Genomic DNA, 22,995 nt, shown 5'->3' with positions numbered 1-22,995 from the left:
TCTTAAAAAGAATACATTAAATAAAATACTAGTTATAGGTTTTTCGCTTATGTCCTTTGTAAAATTGAGCTACAGATTTGCTTATGAATCAATATGTGCAACTGAATATTCCCCTCCATTTCACTGTCCTCTAGAATTAGCTTTTAAAAGATAGAATTAAAGATCCTTTAGCTATAGTGTATGTATATTGTTATAAATAACTCCCCTCTTTAAGGAATTAAATCATTCACTCCATATAGATAGACAGGTAATTAGATACACATAGATGTGTCAAGATAGATATTTTTTCTTTAGAATAAAAAAAAATCACAACACTACATGTCTAAAAATCTCTTGCCTTAACCTGGCCTACTCTTGAGCTTAAAAGAGTTTATCAAAAGTAAATTACCATGAGCAATCCTTGACTACTTCTAGAGTAAAATATTGGGACTAATAGAAGCCAGGTGATAGATAAACTGGTATGTTTCCTAAACATTTAATCCAAGCTCTCATCTTCTCTTGCCTGGATCACTAAAGCAGTCTTCTTCCAAATTCATCACCAACTCATCACCCATAAAAGTCACTTTTCTAAAAAGTGATCATGGGATTTCCCTGGTGGTGCAGTGGTTAAGAATCCGCCTACCAGTGCAGGGGACAGGGGTTCGAGCCTTGGTCCGGGAAGATCCCACATGCCATGGAGCAACTAAGCCAGTGCACCACAACTACTGAGCGCACTCGCCTAGAGCCCGTGCTCCACAACAGAAGCCACCACAATGAGAAGCCCAAGCACCACAACAAAGAGTAGTCCCCGCTCTCCACAACTAGAGAAAGCCCATGTGCAGCAGCGAAGACCCAATGTAGCCAATAAATAAATAAATGTATTTTTTTTTAAGTGATCATGTCACATGTCACTTTAAAATTCTACAACGGCTTCTCACTGGAGATGAGATTGATACAGAATGATTCTAGCTACTTCAGCACTCAGGACCTGGCACCCACCTCAGTGCTCTGTGCTCTCCCATCTTTTTTCCCCTTGGCTCTGCCCAGAAGGCCCTTCCTTCCTTCCCTCCTCCTTAGCCCTCACTGGGAAACACCTCTCAGGTAAAACCTACTACATGCCAGGGCCCAAACTGAAAGGCATTTCTGGGACTGGACTTCCTGCCCCAGCACCACTGCCAACCCTCCCCAACTCTGTGCTCTTTGGGGTCATCTGCACACTGCACCGCAAGACTGGGTATTTATGGGAGGGATGGTGGATGCTCTTTTTCCTACAGAACTACTGTCCTTCAGGAAGCCAGGGACATGTGCAGCTAGTACTTAGCTCAACAGGTTAAGCAAAAAGATTGACAGTCAATAGATGTCTCAACAGAGATGTGAAAGAATGAACTATAAAATCACAACTGGGAGTTAATTTCCAGGAAATAACATGTGATGCCCGCACCTCTGTTTACTATTTGTGTGATTCAGGACATGGATGTTTACCTCTCCATTGTAAAATGGGGACAATAATGCCCACTGGTCACCATGAGAGGACCAAGTAAGGTAAGTATGGGAAGGGTCCCACACAGTACCGGGACTCAGTCCCTGTAAGCACTGCCTCCCCTTCCCCACGTAGCTGCATTCCATCATCAGAAGCTGGAGTCAATGATGGTGAATAAGGATGCAGGACAAGCCAGGTGAAGAAGGGAAGAGTCACAAGGAAGTGAATGGCAAAAGCAGGACGTGGGAAGACAGGGAGCATCAACAGCCACGTTAGGGCAGGGGACCCTTTGTAGCCTTTTTTTTTTTTTGGCCGTGCCACATGGATCTTAGTTCCCCGACCAGGGACCAAACCTGAACCCCTTGCATTGTAAGCTCAGAGTCTTAACCACTGGACCGCCAGGGAAATCCCAGGGCCTCTTTTGACAGCAAATTAAGGACCCCGCCAGAACTGTAGGACTTAACTGCCTTTAGCAAAGAGGTGAAAATCGAGAGGTCTGAGTTCTGGTCCCTACTCCGCTGCCTCAAGCCCTCCCTCCTCTCTAAACGAGGGAGTTGAGGACTAACTTCCAAGGTCTCTTCAGTCAGTGCCTCCCGCTACATCACCCTGCAATTTCTCTACTTATATAAAAACCATAGGCTTTCAGCTGGCTAACAGGAACATAAAATCAAGATGAAGTCAGAATATTTGAAACTGGGGCTGACTGTCAGATGCCAAGACCTAAAATTAAGTCATTAGCTGAAGGGCTTAACATAAGACAACACCCAAAGAATATGTAAATTACACACTGGTCTGTACAAAGGAGTTTGCATTTAAAAAGCCCCCTAGGGATCTCACTGACCTCTCCCCTCCCCCACACCCTGCCCAAAAATACAGAGCAAAAGGAGGGTCTTTTAAGGAAGAGTAAATAGCAAGACACAATAAACCTAGCAGATAACTTAACCTAAAGATAAACTTAACAGATAAACCTATAACATTCTTTTCTGCAGCTTGCATGGGAATCAGAGTAGGGGAAGATCCTCTGTGTAGAGTTTGTCTACACAATGGATATTTTCTAAGCATTGCTAGGAAATGGGTGTAAACTGTAGGAACATAGCAGGGAAGTGTAAGGTCTGGGGGAGGTGCATCTTGCAGGATCCTGCAAACAATAGTCACTTACTAACTCCCTTCCTCTCCCTTCACAGTGAGAACGAGTAGCTTTAAGGCCTGATTCTGCGTTTATGAAGTCCTCGAACTCTGGAGGAAAAAATTATGAACCATCACAATTTACCAAATGGATACTTGGCACTGAAAATATGATCTACTTCATCTGATAACCTCAGCAATTCCTACTCTTAATTCCTACCCTCCTCCAACCCCCAAAAAGAAAAAGGAATGTTTTGTCTGCAACCAGGGAGGTAAAGATAAAAGAGTAAAATCCCACAGGATTCTAACTTGTTCTGCACTTCTCAACAGAAGTCTAAGTATGTCATCGTGAAAGGTGACAGGCTTTGAAAACCCAAGCAGACCGAGTTAGAGAACAGAAGAGCATATTTCACAAGGCCACGGTTTAATTGCTCAGGGTTTACAAACATTTCACAATTTGCCATTACGTTTTCAGTGGAAGTGCCAGGAATTGAGTTTGCATGACGAAACTGTCCAAGTGGTAGCTTTGGCATGAGCAGAATTTATTAAAGTCTTCATAAACACACCCCATTATAGCCAGGGCATGAGTCTTTACAGAACTGTATTTTGAAGTGGCTCCTGCATTTAAGAGTACATACTTTTTTTCCTTTTTCAATCAACAAAACCATATTCTCAGCACCCAGTAAGTCCCAAACCCTAGAGGTAGAAAAATGAGTAAAATACTGACCATGCCCTCCAGGCCCTCACAATCGACAGTGGTTTTGTAAACTCATTTTCTCTTAACTCTGTATTTACATATTCACTTGTTAGCATTTTATTCATTCCAGCAAACTCAAGCGTTTTCATGCCATAAATTATACTATCACCTCTCTAAATAAGCGTTTTGTTAACAATTATATAAAAGCAACTGGTTGGTGCTGAACTGTGCAGGACTGAATTAATTTAAATGCAAAATGTGTCTTAATGAACTCAAACAACCATCCAGTATTTACTGAGATCAATGCCTCGGGGATAACACCCTCCCCCTGGGTTAGAACCAACAAAATCCACAGGGGACAGATGCTGAGTGCTTCTCTCTGTATTGGACCTTCAGGAAAGAGGAGCTGTGCTCATTCATTTTAAAAAGTTTTATTCTAAGAAGCTTCGAAGTTTACATGTTTACGCTAAGAAGAATCTAAAAGATAAAGTAGCAACTGTGCCTGAAATCTGCTAAGTATCATGTTTGGGTGTATAGTTCCCCTACTACCTCTACTTCCCCTCTGAAGTTCAATTTTGCAAAAGAATCTTCCAATTAGCATTTGCCTAAAATACCAGATGTCATTACATTTCTACCAAGTTGACCTGGGATAGTTAACTATGGAACATCATGGCACCAGGCTCCTGACTGGTGGAGGTCAGAGAACCGGGATGCCGGCTGACATTGCCCCTAACAATGTGTATGTGCCGTGGATCAAGTCCCTTCAACCTGTCGAGGCTGATAGATGATTGCAAAATCTCATATTTTAAATACAAAATGAAGGAAATGATGTCTCTTATCTCTATAAGAACAGAGAAAGTCAGCTGTCGGTTTTGTGTCTTGATACATTCTTCCAAAGATAGTTTCTTATAAACACTTGGATGACAGCTTTCTCAAAGCAGAATAAAGGCCCTTTTCTCCTCGTGACTTCTTACAGGCATGTACAAAGGACAGGTAATCTATGTCTTCTTCATCTGCCTTTTCACTAAGGAACAATCTTGATGCCCAAGACTTAAAGGAAAATAAGACCTTATAAAATATGGCAAAACATGGGTGAACGCTACCTGTTTGGGACAATCTTTACTGTCTTTCAGCTTCACACCGAACTATTACCTCTGTAAGAACCACATATTTTCTTTTCTCCTGCATCTGCCTTTTGAATAACAGGTCTGGGCTTCTTGAGCCCCACCCCATCTTCTAACTCAGCCAAAGAACACTCTGCTACAACTGATCCAACAGCGCTGGAATCTGCCAAGGAAGGAAAAGCAAATCTTCAGAAAGTGCCCCATGCCACCCCTGTTCCCAAACAACCCAGAGCCCACACTTCAGGTTAAGTGAGCCCCTCTAACCCTTCTGTCTATGGAGTGTGTATCTCCCTAAATAAATCTGTTTTCAAAAAATAAATAAATAAAATAAATTAAAATATCAGAGAGTGAGATGAGCAGATAGAAATCTTTGACCAACCTTCCCTGGCTCTCTGTACAGGAATAATCATGCATGCCAAAGGACACCTGAAAATGGAATAACTGGGACTTTAGGATGTCTGGAAAGCTGACACACAAGATTATTTGTGAGGAAAAAAAAACAGAGAGCTATTATTTATTGAGCACCTACTCTGCATCAGTATGCTGAGCACTAGCTCTATATCAACTTAGCTAAATCTCAGAAAACCTAAGAAGCAAATCTTCTTTGCTTCACTTTTCGGGTGATGAACTAGAACATCAGTGGAGCTGGGTAGCTTGGCCAAGATCATGCAGTCAGTCAGTGGGAGGGCTGGGATTTGAACCCAGGCTACCTCACTCCAAAGTCCAAGAGTTTCATTGTTGTGCTGGTTTCATCACTCCCAAAGAAGAGTTTTCTATAAACTACACCTCTTTCTATTAAAGGAAAAAACAAACAAACAAACTGCAAGTAAATCTAGAGCCTCTTCCAATGATCTACACAACTGCCAATTCCAAATCTTTACAATGAAACTGACGTTTTATGTGTGGAGTAAGATGTCTGACTGTCATAACCCCACCAGTCTGATTCCAGTCTACCTGCCTACCTATAGCTCCACCAAAGCAAATCTACTAACTCCTTAAGGCACTGAACCCTGAACAAGTTAAAGCTTCATCCTCCGTGCCTAAAAGCTATTTGTCAGAAATTATGCCAAATCCATGGGTGGGTTTAATTACTGGACATTTCAAAATGCATGACAATACAGATTTAGCAAAATAAGTCCTATTGTTTTTAGTCCCAAACACAGAACAACAAATATCCTGTAATTCTACAAGCTGAAAAACTGCAAACAGAATAAGTAAACTTGTTGTGGTTCTGAGTAAGGAGGTAATTGTTTTCCTCTCCTAGTCAGACAACAAATGGTGCAGAGATAAACATCAGTAACATCAGCCTTTTCCCAAATCCAACTGTGAAAGCACATCAGGCAAATACTATTACATCTAGTCTTTGAAGGACTCGTTCTCTGTCTTTTCCACACCAACTTCTCAGCAGGTGTCCCAGATTAAACTGTGGAATATCATACCCGATTGTTTAAAAAATACATCTTTGATGTGATCTGTGGCTGGTTATTTTTTAATTAGGGGTTGAAATCCTAAACCGTGTGTATTTAACCCCCTAAGAACTGGAGCCAGAGAAGGACGACCCCGAGGAGCGGGCTTGCTGAGTCGGGGAGCGGGCTTGCTGAGTCGGGGAGCGCGAAGGGGCGCCGAGAGGCTGCCCTGCTCCCGGGTCCCGCGATCCGCCCTCCCCGCGTTTCCGCGGCTCCAGGTAACTCACCAGGATGCCCATCACGTCGGTCCAGAGCCGAGAGAACGCCTCCGACATGCCAGCGCCCGCCTCAGGCTCCGGCGCGGGCTCGGGCTCCGGCGCCGCGCCCGCGGCTCCCGCGTCTTCCTCCATGGCCGGGTCCCCGGGGCGCCCTGGCCCCGCAGCCGCGCGCGCCCGGCCCCTGGCGCCGGTCCCCGCCCGTCGCGTCACCACCGAGCCGCGCCCCCGCGCCGCATCCCCCGCTGCCCAGGCCTCCGACCCGGCGGGAGCCCCTGGCAGGCGCCCGCACCTCGACTCTAGCTGGCGGCGGGCCGCGCGACTGACAAGTCCAGAAACTTTCCCAGCCCGGCTCGTCTCGGCAACGGGGTAGCAAGAGGCAAAGTTCGCACCACTGAGTTTCACGGCGGGGAATTCTGGCAGACCAGCAGCAATGCAACCCGCTGCAGAGGCGTCTCTCCCTGGGACGGGGACCGACTAAGCAGGCACGCGACCCATTTCTTCCAGCAAGTCTGGGCAGGGCCCCGCGGGGTGACCGCGGTGCCTCTGGAACTTGGAGGGAACTTCCCGGGCCCCCTCTCTTCAAAATGAGCTCTTCCAGCTCCACATGACTCTCTCCCCTCGATGCTACAGAAAGCGTTTAGCAACAAAAGGTGCTCTGATGTCAGGCTCTTTGCATGGAAATGAGCCACAGACAGGAGAACAAATCGCCTGTTGAAAGAGCGGCCGCGCTGCAGTCTCCCGCCTGCGCAAGCTTCCAATCGCGCTATTCACTGAAACAGTTTTGATCACAGAAACTCGAGAAAGTTAATCTTTAAGCTGCTCCTGCTTAAAGAGTTTCCAAGTAGTCAGTGTCGTTACCACGCACACCTCGCCCCTCCTGAAGTCAAGCGACCTCAGGAATTACAACTCTGCCTCTGACAGCCAAGACTTGGAAAAACAAGTGTGAAAGCTTGGGCACGAGCCATTGTTTTCCATCGTGTTTATTACAAGTGGGGACATTTTGGTTTCTGGGCGCCCACAGTGCCGTGCATTGCTAGGGGTGTCAGCTGTTTAGGGGAAATGCACTTTGGGTTTTAATTCTTCCTTTGCAGTAAAGACATAGGGAAGGGCCATTTTCAAAAGGAAATGTTCTGGTTGTAGCCATTAAGCCAACACACTTGGGCCCTGTGTGTGTTTTTCTAAGGACAAGATCCATGACGGATGTACTTTATGAGGGAAATAGCCCTGTAAAGGCATTTCTCCTTTTGTGATTGTTTCTTTAAAAATCACTTAGAATTCTCCCTGGGAGATGACAGTTCACGTCACATTGGATCTGGTGGTTGATCACTTGGTGAAACAGTTCAGAAACCACAAGGAACCGCCCCTATGTTAAAGGACTGAGTGCTACAAAAACCCAGGTGAGGTGCCCCCAGGGAGAGGGCCCTTGGTTGTCTTAGACGCCTCTCCTGTTTTGTTTTGTTTTGTTTTCCTTCTGAGCCCACATAAAAGGAGGGGCACAAGAGCATGCCCCTTGAAATCCCCTTCCTAAAGCATTAATTATGGGATCCAAAGGATGACTAGCCCTTAGAGGAAAGTTCAAAATTGAAAAAAAAAAAAAACTTTTTCAAAGATAATCAAATGTATAAGCATAATCTTTTTGAAAGGAAATTTAAAAAATGAGAACGTTTCCCCTTGATAGTAAGGAAGTACTGTGTTGAAATGGAATGCTGGGCGCAGAGTCAGTAATGACCAGCCCTGGTGCTTTTTCCTGGGCTGATGCTGGAGTTAGGCCAGGTGCATGTTCTAAGATGCTAGGAACCCAAATAAATTCATTAAAGCACTGGTGGGCTTTTAAAATTATTATTATTACATCTCTAAAGACATGAAAATAAGTAAATGATGGGAAAAGGTAAAATATCTTTTCAGTATATTTGATTTTACGTATATTTAAGAATTTCAATGTATTTAGCCATGTGGTACCTTACTCAATTCAAGAAAATACAAAAGAGGGACTTCCCGGGTGGTCCAATCTGCGGTCCCAATGCAGGGGGCTCAGGGTTCCATCCCTGGTCGGCGAACGAGATCCCACATGAATGCTGCAACTAAGTCCGCGTGCCACAACTAAACGATACCTGCACGCCTCAAGGAAGATCCCACGTGCCACAACTAAGACCCGGCACAGCCGAAATAAATAAATAGATAAATAGATATTTTTTTAAAAAGAAAAGGAAAATACGAAGAACAGTGCTGCTTCTACTGGGGGCAGCTAGTTTTCTGCATAAACACCTTCTGGCAAGCGACTGAGTATGAAGCCAAATAAGCAAGATGGTTGGAGCAGGACTCCCCAGCACCCGTCATGAGTCTTTCTTCTTGACTCACCAGATGACCTGAGGGAAAAGCATTTAACTTTTCTGCGTGGCAGTTTCCCCATCCTAGGTGAGGCAAGGCCACACTAATTGCCACCTACCTCCTCAGAGGTGATGTTATATTTCAGGTCATCTAAAGATAGGTACTATTTAGCAACAATACAAACACACATATCAATATAATTAAATCTTAGCCAGCATTTTGGCATTTAGAGAATCAAGCTACCCTAGATATTTAAGCTCCTTGTCCTGGCGCTCCCTAATAAATGGATAAGGAAATAAGTAATACATCTGAGGGCAAATGTTAGTACCTATAATTTTGCTGTCTGTACATAAATAGGAAATTTTGAGCAGTCATTTTTCTACTTGTAGAACATGAATAATTTTTTTTTGACCATCTGAAAAATGAAGCCGAAACTTTTCACTTATCAGATTCATGATGTTTCTGCTCAAAATGAGTCTGATTACTTCTCCCAAATTGAGTCTTTTCTCCTTTGGTTAATGTCAATCTTCCAAAAATTCCTTCAGGGGCTTTTTAACAAAATATAGAGAATAATTAGCAACATCACAATCATCATTATACTATTTCAGAGTCCCATAGGGTACTGCTTACAAAGAGATTTGTATAATAGAATTATATTCCATGAGGGCGGGACACAGCCTTGAAGGTGATCCCTCATTTTGAGGATGAAGAAATGGGCTCTGGAGAACTTGAATGATCACTCCAAGTGAACATAGCTACATGGAGCAGAATCAAAGTCAGATGACTTGATTACTTTTAAAAGTTCTTTCATTTATATCATAATTTATTTGATTCCCACAATGCTCTGTGAAGTGGGCGAGTGTAGATGAGCCATTAAAGACATGTATATGGAAAGTATCTGCATAGGAATTCTGCTCTCTCCTTTTCTCTTTCCATCAGGGCTCTCCCTCATCCAGCTCACTGGAATTGTTATGATGTTGTTAAGTGAATTCCAAGGACAGAAAGGGACATGGAAGAGGATTTTCTAGACACCTAGTAGAGATCTAAAAGTTGACTGAAATCAATTCTGTGAGTTCTGATAAACATTTATTGCAATGAACTATCTGAATGCATTCAATGAAAGTAAATATTGGAAATGCACCTATCTCAATAAGCGTTATTCCTTGGAAAATTAATCTCAGTCATACAGCTGCACATATATGTGTGTAACACATAAGTACACAGATACACACATACACATACAAATGCAAATACTAGATGGCTTTGAAAAAAAAAAAGTGGATCTTACTATGTGGCAGGATTACAAGTTTAGAAGCCACTAATCTAGAAGTTGCAGGGTCTAGGAGATCATTTTGACATAAGGAAAGTAAAAAGTCTATTGCCTGGCAGTAATGGTAGACTTTGGCAGTAGAACAAATATAAGCGGTTCAGAACAGAGACGAGTTTGAATTTTCACTCAGGTTTCTATAAGACATTGGGCAAGTTATTTATCTCATCTGTGAAGTAGGATAATTCACTTAACACAGTTGCTATGAGGTTGTGTGTGAAAATGCAGGCAGTAACTCTCTATGAATTAGAACATTTTCTCCCTTTTCCCTCCTTTTGCTCTCCCCCCTGCCCACTCATACCAAGAGGTGATATCTATAAAATGTCTTTGTTCATACTTGCCTCCCGGGTCACATAAAAGAGTCATTCCTAGCCCTGGAATGTGGCTGCTGAGTGAAAGGGCTGGGAGATTACCTCTGGCATGGTGAAGTGATAAAGGCTATTCAGTTTTGAAAGTAAAGGTAGTAATAACAGTAATATCAATGCTATTTATTGAAAATCAACTCTGTGTTTGACATTTTAAAAATATTTTATTTAAACTTGAAATAGAATTTATGACTTCTCACTACAATCTGACCCTTCCACCCTGCTCACTTCCCATTTGTGTGCTCCGTTACATCCATCCATTGATTCAAGCTACCAACCTCAGAGACACGCTTGAATCTCCCCACACCTCACCATCACCCCCATCTAAACATGGACAAGCCCTGTGGGTCCTATTTCCTAAATATATGTCAAGTTCATCCAATTCTCTCCATCTTCACTACCATCCACATCACCTTAGTCCATACTAGATCCATCTTTTACAATATTTTATCTAGGTCAGTGCTTCTCAAAGTGTAGACTCAAGAATAAAAGCGTTAGCATTAACCAATTTGTTGGAATTTGTTGGAAACGGAAATTTCCATACCCCAGCCCCCAAGCCTACTGAGTCAGACACTCTGAGGATGGGACCAGTGACCTGTACTTTAACAAACCCCCCAGGCGATTGTGAAATTCGCTCAAATTTGAGAGCCCCTTGGAACTATGGGGATGTCAAAACAAGGAAAAGGAACATATTGCCAAGGGAAGGTAAAGTTTTAAAATATATTATATTATACAGTAAGTCCCCTATTTATGAACCTTCAAGTTGCAGACTTTCAAAGATGCAAACGTGTGTTCCATCCACGTTGGGCATGAGTGACATTGCAGCTCGCCCTCCGTCTCCTATTGCTGACCATCCTTCAGCTCTACCATCTAACTCCTCTCCCTCCTCCAGTCAGTACCTCTTCTTGCCTGTTCACTCGATGCCAGCCCCTGTGTGCCAGCTGTTGTACTGTATACTGTACTTTTCAAGGTACTATACTGTAAGATTAAAAATGTTTTTACTTTTTGTGTTTGTTTTTTATGTACTGTTTGAAAAGTATTATGAACATATTACATGACAGGACTATATAGCCAGTTGTGTTAGTTGAATACCTAGGCTAATTTTGTTGGACTTACGAACAAATTGGACTTACGAATGAGCTCTCAGAATGGAACTTGTTCACATGTAGGGGACTTACTGTATTGAAAAACTAAACCAGTGGATTGCTTTTTAAAATTAATTGGTAAAAGAAACCGTCATGAGATATGTGAATGGAGATCTCCAAATCAGATGTTCAGAGACTGTTGGCTTTTTACGGGCAGGCAATAAAATAGTAAATGTATTTACTGGAATAAAATTAAACATATTTATTGGGATAAAAGGTATTATCCATAAGAATAGCCCATGTTTTAGGAACATAGCTTCATTCAAAAACTTGTTATTTTTTAAAGGAAACCCATATTCTACAGAAAAAAATGGAAGGTTAAATCCAAAAGATTATAACTAGTCCAATTTATTTTTTACCATACTGCCTTCTGAAATTGAGCAATGAAAACAGATAAGCTCATTTCATTTTGCTTACGGTCAGCACGCCTCTCTGGCACTCCAACGCGGGGCATTCCACAATGCCTAGGGGGCGGGGTGGGGCCTAACTTCAAGGAAAGACTGAAATGCCAAAACATTTTTCCCCTTGACAATCCCAAACACATTTTTTCCACAACTGCCTTAAAAGTGAGCCAAAGCACTACCTGTTTTTCATCATGGAGTATCTGGTTAGAGAGATTGAGAAAAGAGCTAAGAGCAAACTAAAGAAAAATTAAAACCAAGGGAAGACAGCCCAGACAGGCTAGGGAGAGAAGGTAAATAAACAAAATGATGATGCAGGGTTATAAATACTTTTCTCTGAAATCTCTTCTTCCACTCTGATAAGCAAGGTTCCTAGCCTAGCCAGTTAGGTTTTCCTCTGCGTGGACGCTATGTAAACATCAAGGTTCTGCCTGGGAATTATTCCATCAGGCATAAAACAATGTGACCGATATTTCATTTTGCATAGTTGGGTCAGACTAGATAATTTCCAAAGCCATCTGTAATTCTGAAATATGAGGATTCTGAACTATTCAGTAACACACATTATAGACAAGAAGCAAAAGACTCTGAGTGGGCTGCCAATACTGAATTTACAATGTTTCAGGCAAAGAACCCAAAGACTTGGACTCACTGTGAAATAACTTCTAAATTAACACAGGAGCAGTGTCTCCTGTGGGGAGCTGTGAGATTCTCTGAGAGCTACCCCACACTGAAAAGGACAAGAAACAAAAAGGAAGCATGGAGAGGGAATGATCTTTAGAATCATACTCCCTGCTATCTATCTTTTTAGCTTAGGAGAGTGTAAGAAAAAAAAGAAGGAATGTGATAATAAGAGATCAGAGATTATGTTAAACATTTCCAAATTATTCAGGGAAAGTCTTAAAAGCACAGCTGGTAAGTATCATCCACGAACCAAATTGCTTCATTAATCTTGTCTATTTTATAAACTACCCAATGAGAATGCCTACTTGGCTGTCTCTATTGCTTAAACGTACTTGTGAAAAATATTTTTTTCCTATTAAATGCAAAAGCTCCAGTTAAGACTATTGCTCTGCTTCTTTGAAGTGCAATGTTATATACACAGAACAAAAGATTCTCACTCACAAAATTAATGCCAGAAACCATAGTGGTTAAGAATCCGCTTGCCAATGCAGGGCACACGGGTTCCATCCCTGGTTCAGGAAGATCCCACATACCACGGAGCAGCTAAGCTCGTGGGCCACAACTACTGAGCCTGCACTCAGAGTATGTATACGGAGCCACAGCTACTGAGCCCACATGCTGCAGCTACTGAAGCCCACCCGCTTAGAGCCCGTGCTCCACAACAAGAGAAGCCACCGCAAGCAGGTAATGAAGACCCAACACAGTCAAAAAATAAAGAAATAAATTTATAAAAGAAAAAAAAAGGAAAAAAAGAAAACAATTACAAATTTTATCCAGAATTGAAGTATTATCCAGAATACTCTGGTTGAACAACAACCAAACAAGAATGTCATTAAAAATTTGTAATTAATGACATTTGCATACAACTATTAAAAAAAGGAGGGGAGCATTGAGCTGAGTATAACATTCTGGAAAAAATATGTGTTGACTCATTAAAACAAAGGAAGGTGTGATATCCTTTCTACCACTCATTTTTAAAGAGTCATGTATTTATTATATAAATTACTTGAGGAAGAACCATGAGTCTTAGATGCACTTCCCAGCCTGATTGTAACTCTGTATACAGCTCTGCTTTATTCTGTTCTGTGTCTTTCATGGGGGAGCCAATATCTTGGACCACAAGGAGCATGATTTTTATACTCCTAAAATGTACCTGTTGGCTACTGAAAAGAGACATTCCCATTCCCGTTTCTAAAATAATACAGAAAGGAAGGAAGGAAAGAAGGGAGGGAGGGAGGGAGGGAGATAGAAAAGAAACCTCTTAACTTTCCCTTTAACTATAAAGTTCTATCATTTTAGAATCTCAGAAACATATCTTCCTTCTCACGCAATCTAACTCCCTTCTTTTCCATGTATAGTAAGTTTTTCAGTCTCCCCTCAGTCATTCAAAGCCATTTTCCTCTTCTGGGTACTTTCTTTCCAATTGCATTTCCTGTGACACACACAAGGCGCACACGCATGCGTGCACACGCACACACAAAGGCTCAGTTATCTCAGTTTTTCTGAGCCGCCTTATACAATTGAAGATATAAATAAGTGAACTTGGTGAAGAACTCATCAAAAGAGGTGGCGCCATGAGAATGTCTCAATGAGCTTCTCACATATAGAGATAGACGTTTGAGTGACAGGACATTGGGGTCATGGCCACTTCTTTAAATAGTGCCTTGGTCAAGCTTAGTGAAACCATTCCCTGTTTAGGGACGCACGTAACATGCTCTGCTTCTATGGTGTGTAATGACTGGAATGAGGATTGAAACTTAAGAGAAATATTAATATGGGTAAACAGGCACCAGATTTTCTGCACCATTTCCCTCTCAAGGAACACAAATATTTTTAAAGGAACAAAAAAATAGGTTGTCTAGGCATATTTTTTTCCTATTCCTTATAAATGAAACAACTAGGTGCTAGCTCCTCTTTATCTAATGAATGTCCTCAAAAATCAGATGATGTTGATTCCAATTGCAAAGAGACACAACAAAGGCCCCTTGTTCTAGAAATGAGGTCATTTGGACAGTCTATCCATTAAGAAAAAGCCTATTTTGCTTTCAGAGGTCACCTATTGGGGCAGGAAATCCATCTTTCAGCCAGTGAACTAACATCTGGCCTAAGTCTTCTGGGCTGAAATGTCAATTTCCTGGTCTAAATGGAACACACATGAAAGGAAAAAAGATGAAAAAATACAAACCTTTTTTTTTTTTTTTTTTTGGCCACCCTGCACAGCTTGTGGGATCTTAATTCCCTGACCAGGGATTGAACCTATGGCAATGGCAGTGAAAGTGCCAAGTCCTAACCACTGGACCACCAGGGAAATCCAAAAATTCTCCAAAAAAAAAAAAAAAAAAAAAGCTGCTCTTTAGTGATCAAAACAAATAAATGAAAACAGTAAAATATCAGCATGAAAATTTTATTTCTTTTTATAATAACTACTGAAAGGTAAAATTAAGAGGCTAGAGATTAATGACAGCAAAGGGACAAATCAATCATTCACTGGCACATTCATAAATAAATATACTTTAATTTAGAATGACTAATCACCATTCATGATGATTCATCCCATGCTGGGCCAGATTTGCTTTTGTATTATACTATGGGGGGGGGGGGGGAGTTTACTAACTAAATTACAGGATAAAACTTAAAAAAGAGAAATAAAGGGAGGATGTTTAACCAACATAAGAAAAAAAATCTTTTCAAGCCGGTTAAAAGTGCCATAAAACATTTCACGTGTAATTCTTCTAAATAAGTCACTCAATTTATGCTACTTTTTGTACTCTTTAAGTATATTCCATAGTTTTGACTAGTTTTCTCCTACTGGTTCAAATCAGAGAGATCTGGTCCATCATTCATTCATTAATTTATTAGGCAACAAACACTGACTGAGCTCCAGTTATGTCTGACATCACGTTTGGTATTGACAAAACACAGCCCCGGTCCTCAGGAGCATCTAATCAGGAGTGTTAAATCCTTATTCTTTCGAAATTAAATTGTTAAATTGTCCCATTTAGGTTCACTTGATAATTAGTGGTGATGTGGAGTGTAGAAGAAGGTGAAAATTGAGAAAAGGCAACTTTTCAGTCATACCACTGACCTAGGCAAGAGGCTACAAGGATTAACGATGGTGGCCCTTAGCACATGTACATCGTACATCGGTTCCTGCCTGATCCCACACTGCTTTTCCAGCTTGATTTTCTGTTATGATCCAACATTGAATTATTTTGGAAGGCTCTTATCTACTTTTCCCCACATTCTCTCTATTTCCCATTTTCTGCTTCTCTGTTTTGTTCAGTTCATTTTCCCTGAAATACTTACTTTCTCCCTCCAGCTTTGTTGAGATATAATTGATCTATAACATTGTGTAAGTTTAAGGTGAACAATGTGTTCATTTGTTACACTTATATATTGCAAAATGGTTACCACCGTACTGTTAGCTAACACCTTCATCACCATCATATCACATAATTGCCATTTCTTTTTTGCGGTGAAAACATTTAAGATTACTCTGTTAGCAGCTTTTAAGTATATAATACAGTAGTATTAACTATAATCACCATGCTACACATTAGATCCCCAGAACTTATGTGTCTTATAACTGGAAGTTTGTACCCTTTGGTCAATATCTCCCCAGTTCCTCCACCCCCAGCCCCTGGAAATCACCATTCTACTCTCTGTTTCTATGAGTTTGGCTCTTTTAGATTCTGCATACAAGTAATATCATACAGTATTTGTTTTTCTCTGTCTGAGTTCTTTCCCTTAGCTTAACGTTCTCAAGGTTCATCCATATTGTCATAAATGGCAGGATCCCCCTCTTTCTCATGGCTGAATAATATTCTGTGAAAAAAAATATGTATCTCACATCTTCTTTATCCATTCATCCACTGACAAACACTTAGGTTGTTTCCGTATCTTGCCTATTGTGAATAATGCTTTAATGATCATGGGAGTGCAGATATTTCTTCGAGATGCTTTTTCATTCCCTTTGAATATATACCCGGAAGTAGAATTGCTGGATCATATCGTAGTTCTATTTTTAGTTTTTTGAGGAACCTCCATACTGTTTTCCATAGTGGCTATACCAATTTACATTCTCACCTACAGTTCACAAATATTCCTTTTTCTCATCTGGTATCCTTATTTTTTGAAAGAGCCACAGATGATATTGATAGATAGTAAGGAATGAAATCCATTGGTGTAAGTCAGAGTGTAAAACTGAGAAAGACAGAACTTGGGGAACACCAGCATTCAAGAGAACAAACAACAGGGGATAATGACACAATGTCTGAGTGAGAGTAGTCCCAGGGGTAGAGAATCATGATGGCGCGATGTCAAGGAAAGTGAGGCTAACAGGAAGGTGGGAAGGATCAGCAGTGTCCAACATGATAGAAAAGTTGACAGGAAGAGTATCAACTGAATGTTCATTTTGCGGGTCACTGGTAACTCTACTTAGCGAGTGCAATTTCAGTGTAGAGGAAGGAGTAGAAACAAAACTGCAGGGGATTGAGGAAATGATGGGGGAAAAATGGGTGAAGAAAGATAACAGAAGGAATCACAAGCTTTGAAGACATGTTTTTAAGCATGTGAAAGATTTGAGCAAATTTATAAGGCAAGCAGAAAAGAAACAGTAGAGGAGGAGAGATTGGAAATTTAAGAGAGGGTGGTACTAGAATAAGATCCCAGAGGAGATGACTGTGATAATTTACATTTTTGAGAAATTATTGTTGGTGGGTTTCTCTTGTACAGAGGCCAAACAGACTACCCCTTTCCTGGTAACACATTTCCTACTCAATAATACAACAAAATTGATCAGATTTAAGCATTCTAAGAAAGAATTACATTCTAGTCACATTTTACTGATGCTAGATAGACCCAGACCATTCTTCAATGGATTTTAGGGATTTCATATATCCTCATTCATACTTTTCAGATATTTCAGTTCAACAAGTATTTACTGAGTGTCTATTCTGTACTTAGTGGAAAGTATTTAAGCTTTGGGAATTATGAAAAGTCACAGAGTCTGATCTTGATGAGCTTAGTCTAGTGAGGGAGACAGACATAAATATTCTCAACCCATTGTGATAAAAGAATCCATAGGCCCTTTATGAATTGAGAGACTGGATGGTCATGGCAGCCTAGGGGCATCATGGAAGCCTTCCCATAAGAGGCTTCGTCAGAGTTAAAATAGCCTCGAAGTAAGGGTTGAAATTAGCCAGTCACATGGGGGCTAAGCTGTTTTCAGACTATAAGAACAAAAGGAACAAAGGCACAAAGACATAAAATAACATTATGTGTAGGAGGAACTTGAAGCTCTCTGTTTTAAAAAAATGTTAGTGAGGGAATGGCTAGATCCAAAACTCACAGAATGAAATGGTCAGTCACACAGCACTTTGTCTGCTGTCAACTAAGGAGGTTAGACTTAAGGCTCTGGGAGAGTGCATCCTTTGTATTTTACTACTTCCTGATTTCCTTTCTGAGATGGTAACCTTCATTTTACTTCCCAAGTGTACCAAGTACTACTAAGAGTCCCTGGGCTGAATAGACAATCCCAGTGCCTGCAATAACAGAGTGAGCACGAAAAGCCACGGGCACATTAGGCTTCCCTAATGTAAAATGGAACACTTCACTAATGTGCAGGTCATACCTGCCCAAAGGCCATGCTGATTCTTTTTCTTTCCAATATTAGTATATGGGCCACCCCCCTTGATATTTCCTAGCAGCAGTACCAATCAGCTTCATGCAGAGAATCTTGTCCTAGATCTCCCCACCAACTCTGTGAACTGAAGTAATTCGCAATCTCCCTGGTTCTCGGGGTCCTTAACTCTAAAATGAGGGGGAAAACATATTTGAGGTCTTTTCCATTTCTAATGTTCTGTAATACTATGAGCGAGTGTTTTGGTAGAGGAATTGTCTTAGGGAATAAGGAATAAGGAAGTAAAGAGATGTGAAAAGTCTGGGGAGGAAGAAAAGGGTTTTCCTGCTTAATGGAAGGTATTTACATAATGGATGGGTTAAGCCATCTGGAAGATAAGCCTTATAAGAAATGGCTTATGCATGCATTCTTGATGAGACCAGAGTGTTCCTCAGTTCTCCATCTGGAAATCAAGCAGTATCTTCATGAAGGTGGCAATGGAACGTGACTGATATAAACAAAATTATAAATGTAAATTGGTACAAGATTCAGAAATTTGGCAGGATGCATCAAAATCCATAAAAATGTTCATATCCTCTGATCTACTATTTAGATTCCTGGGAATTTATCTTGGTAAATTATTGGTAAGGAATCAGAAGCTCTGTGCTCAGAGGCTTATTACTACATTTCTTATAACATTTAAAATTTAGAAAGACGCTTCATATTCCACAAGAGAATGCTCAAATAAATGATGATATTGAAGGAATAATAACTATTGATTAAAATATCAATATAGAGAACATGTAACAGTATGAAAAAGTACCCTCTGTATGAAAAACTTAACTCTGAGAAATCAGGAGTGCATGTGTACAAAGGCGAGACGAGAATCTACAAATACTATACACCAGTGTTTGTGATTGCGTAGGAGCTCAATAAATATTTTTTGAACAAGTAAATCAATGAAGTAAAATGAAAACTGGTGATACATTAGGATGGTGGGATCTTGAATTAAATCATCTTTGAGGGACTTCCCCAGCGGTCCAGTGGCTAAGACTCCGTTTTCTAATGTAGGGAGCACGGGTTCGATCCCTGGTTGGGGGAACTAAGATCCCCCATGCCACACAGTGCAGCCAATAAAAAATAAACAAATAATCTTTGAAAATTTTTGTATGGTTTGTTACTATGTTGTTTAATGATAAGCACAAAGTTAATGAAGGTTAAACATTTATTAAGTGTCTATTATGTATAGATCTGGTCCTATAGATAATATATTTTGTAATGCTGCTTATTCATCACCTTCCAAAACATGCTTGCTTTTTTTCCAATTCCAATTCAAGCCTTCCTGGAGCCAAATTTAATGCCAGCCAGACACTTGAGTGAATGAATGAATGCGTGAATACTCAATGAATGAGTGGCAGAGATTGAAGCACAAGATACTGGTACCTTAAACCACACGGTCTCTGGTGTGCTGTACGGTCAGGAATTCTCAGTACTCACTCAAAGTCCTAAACTTCGAAATTCTCTATGTAAATAACTGCAAGAGTTGGAAGGATTGAGTTCCTGAAGCTGAGAGACAAAGAAAGAGTTCTTCTCAAAACCCTGGCAGAAAGCATAACCTTTTCAATTACTTCTGATCATTCTTGAATGCCTCACTGTTTTGTTTATTGAGGTATAATTGCTTTACAATGCTGTCAGTTTCCACTGTACAATGAAGTGAATCACCTATACGTATACATATATCCCCTTCCTTTTGGATCCCCTCCTACCCCCACCCCCCATCCCATCCCCATCCCACCCACCTAGGTCACTGCAGAGCAACAAGCTGGGCTGCTGGGGCTATACAGCAGGTTCCCACTAGTTATTGGTTGTTCACATGGTGGTATATATATGTCAATCCTAATCTCCCAATTTATCCCACCTCTCCTTACCCGCAGTGTCCACATGTCTGTTTTCTACATCTGCGTCTCTATTCCTGCCCTGCAAATTGGTTCATCTGTATCATTTTTTTAGATTCCATATATATGCATTAATATATAATATTTGTTTTTCTCTTTCTGACTTACCTCACTCTGTATGACAGACTCTTGGTCTGTCCACATCTCTACAAATGACCCAATTTCATTCCTTTATATGGCTGAGTAATATTCCATTGTATATGTGTACCACATCTTCTTTATCCATTCAACTGTCAATGGACATTTAGGTGGCCTCCATGTCAAGGCTATTGTAAATAGTGCTGCAGTGAACATTAGGGTACATGTGTCTTTTTGAATTACAGTTTTCTCAGGGTATATGCCCAGTAGTGGGACTCCTGGGTCATGTGGTAGTTCTATTTTTAGTTTTTTAAGGAACCTCCATACTGTTCCCCATAGTGCCTGTATCAATTTACATTCCCACCAATAGTGCACGAAGGTTCCCTTTTCTCCACATGCTCTCCAGCATTTATTGTTTGTAGATTTTTTGATGATGGCTGTACTGACCAGTGTGAGGTGATACCTCATTGTAGTTTTGATTTGCATTTCTCTAACAATTAGTGATTTTGAGCATCTTTTCATGTGTCTTTTGGTTATCTGTATGTCTTCTTTGGAGAAATGTCTATTTAGGCCTTCTACCCATTTTTTTGGATTGGTTTTTATTTTTTATTTATTTCTGATATTGAACTGTTTGTATATTTTGGAGATTAATCCCTTGTCAGTTGCTTTGTTTACAATTATTTTCTCCTATTCTGAGGGTTGTCTTTTCATCTCATTTATGGTTTTCTCTGCTGTGCAAAAGCTTTTAAGTTTAATTAGGTCCCATTTGTTTATATTTGTTTTTATTTTCATTACTCTAGGAGGTAGGTCAGAAAAGATCTTGCTGTGATTTATGTCAAAGGGTGTTTTTCCTTTGTTTTCCTCTAAGAGTTTTATAGTGTCTGGCCTTATATTTAGGTCTTTAATCCATTTTTACTTTATTTTTGTGTATGGTGTTAGGGAGTGTTCTACATGTAGCTTTCCAGTTTTCCAAGCTCCACTTATTGAAGAGACTGTCTTTTTTCCATTGTATATTCTTGCCTCCTTTGTCATAGATTAGGTGTCCATAGGTGCATGGGTTTATCTCTAGGCTTTCTATCCTATACCATTGATCTATATTTCTGTTTTTGTGCCAGTACCATACTGTCTTGATTACTGTAGCTTCATAGCATAGTCTGAAGTCAAGGAGCCTGATTCCTCCAGCTCCGTTTTTCTTTCTCAAGATTGCTTTGGCTATTCATGGTCTTTTGTGTCTCCATACAAATTGTAAAAAAAATTTTTTTGTTCTACTTCTATGAAAAATGCCACTGGTAATTTGATAGGGATTGCACTGAATCTGTAGATTGCTTTGGGTAGTGTAGTCATTTTCACAATACTGATTCTTCCAATCCAAGAATATGGTATATCTGTCCATCTCTTTGTATCATCTTTGATTTCTTTCATCAGTGTTCTATAGTTTTCTGAGTACAGGTATTTTGCCCCCTTAGGTAGGTTTGTTTAAACAGTGGGACGTGCTGCAAAACCTTTACATATTGTAGCATTTCCAAAAAGGAATAGGAGTGCCCTATGGCAAATTTTTACGGAATGGAACCTGAAGGCAACTGGCATCCAAAAAAAGCAAGAGGGAGCTGTTGGGAGTCACATTTTGAAAGGTTTTCTCACTATTTCCTCAAATCTCCTTAATAACAACAAATATTCAGGAACCACCTCTTTTCATCCACCCAGAGTGTTTAACTTTCCTGGTTTTGCAGGTTTGATGATAAACATGGTGTCACAGATTAATAAGTGCTCTTTATTGGAATGAATTTTACCACTGGCTCATGCATGCCCAGGTTCCATGGAGGCCATTGGAATGGCTCAGCTGTATCCAAAAGAAGTATTTAGCCTTTGGTCAGCAACACAAGCAATTTTACCCTTGATTTTTCTTGGATACAGAGGCTACCTTCTTTTCTATTCATCTTGAGTTTTCCACAGAGAAACACTATTTTTGAAGTTGCTCTGTGCCCTTGGCTATTTCTCCTGACTCCTTCTCTTTCCAGCTGATTCAGAGTTGAGCACAGGCAGCCAGGTACCATGTCTGATCACCGTTATTCTCCTCAAGGCACAAACAGCAGTATTTTTAAGCACAGCAATCTCAAGAGTTCTATTTCAGCAGCTCATGTGACATAAAGAACCTCACTTTGATCGTTCACGCATAGGAATACATATACTCAAGATCCACCCCTCTGCCCATAATTCTATAAACCCTGCTTGTGCCAGAGCTTGGCCAACTCAGCAAAGCAATAATAAATACTCCTTGTATCATCTCAACATATAGTGGTCGGTTTCTCCCGGAAATATCTGTGACTTATAAGGAAAACCAGCAAAACATTTCATAAAGCAATGGTGTTAAACGCCACTCACTTTCCTGGTCTATAAAATAAAATGTTTAACTTTCAGTGCCTGTGAGAAGAAAAATTGAGAGTCCAAATACACACTGCCCAGCATTTCCTGAGAGTTTTCTTCTAATCGTAGATGCATTCTGCACAAGCCAATTAATCTGGGCACCATGCCTGAAGTGGGTTTTGTGCTGCTCCATGTCACTAACAGCATGACATATATCTATGCCCTGCACCCACTTAATTTGTCCCTGGCTGGAAAACATGAACTTTTATTTGTGCTATTATCATCATATCCTGTCTAGACTGAAAACAGCTACAGAGCGGCTCCCTTCATATTGAGTGAATTAAAAATAAAGAGGCCGGTCTACCCCCCCACCCCCACCCTGGCCCCTGGTCACTGCCTCCACTGGGGATGCTGGTGGGTTTCCATTCAGCCTCTCTCATCTAAAAGGGGAGGAACAGAGGGAAGACCATGGAAGCTGCTCCCAACTGAAAAAACCTAGATAAGAGCAAAACTTGATGTTAAATAGTAAACACAGTGATCCGACTCCAGTAATATTATATTTTAAATAAATCCCTTGGAAAAGTAATGAAAGTTTTAAATCAAGTTGGGCAGCAGTGAAGTTCGGACTCTGTTTTGATT

General features: G+C 40.6%; 1 protein-coding gene across 6 annotated transcripts in view; it reads right to left on the bottom strand.

Annotated features, from left to right (window-relative positions):
- SASH1 (SAM and SH3 domain containing 1) overlaps positions 1 to 22,995 on the bottom strand; it is a 322,758-nt gene that overhangs the window by 184,911 nt on the left and 114,852 nt on the right. Inside the window, exons 1-2 of one of the 6 annotated variants that reach the window (XM_057738102.1) lie at positions 6,099 to 6,233; positions 4,434 to 4,568 (exon numbers count right to left, since the gene is read on the bottom strand). The exons of 2 other annotated variants lie outside the window; for them this stretch is intronic. In XM_057738102.1, coding sequence (XP_057594085.1) covers positions 4,434 to 4,514 — 81 coding nt within the window. In that variant the 5' untranslated portion in view covers positions 4,515 to 4,568; positions 6,099 to 6,233. Of the gene's footprint in view, positions 1 to 4,433; positions 4,569 to 6,098; positions 6,745 to 19,402; positions 19,526 to 22,995 lie in introns of those variants that run through there. 3 more of the 6 variants (XM_057738105.1, XM_057738100.1, XM_057738101.1) reach the window with 3 other exon arrangements.

This window comes from Hippopotamus amphibius, chromosome 6, assembly GCF_030028045.1.
Source record: "Hippopotamus amphibius kiboko isolate mHipAmp2 chromosome 6, mHipAmp2.hap2, whole genome shotgun sequence".
NCBI lineage: Eukaryota > Metazoa > Chordata > Mammalia > Artiodactyla > Hippopotamidae > Hippopotamus > Hippopotamus amphibius.
This window is presented reverse-complemented; position numbering and strand designations above follow the sequence as displayed.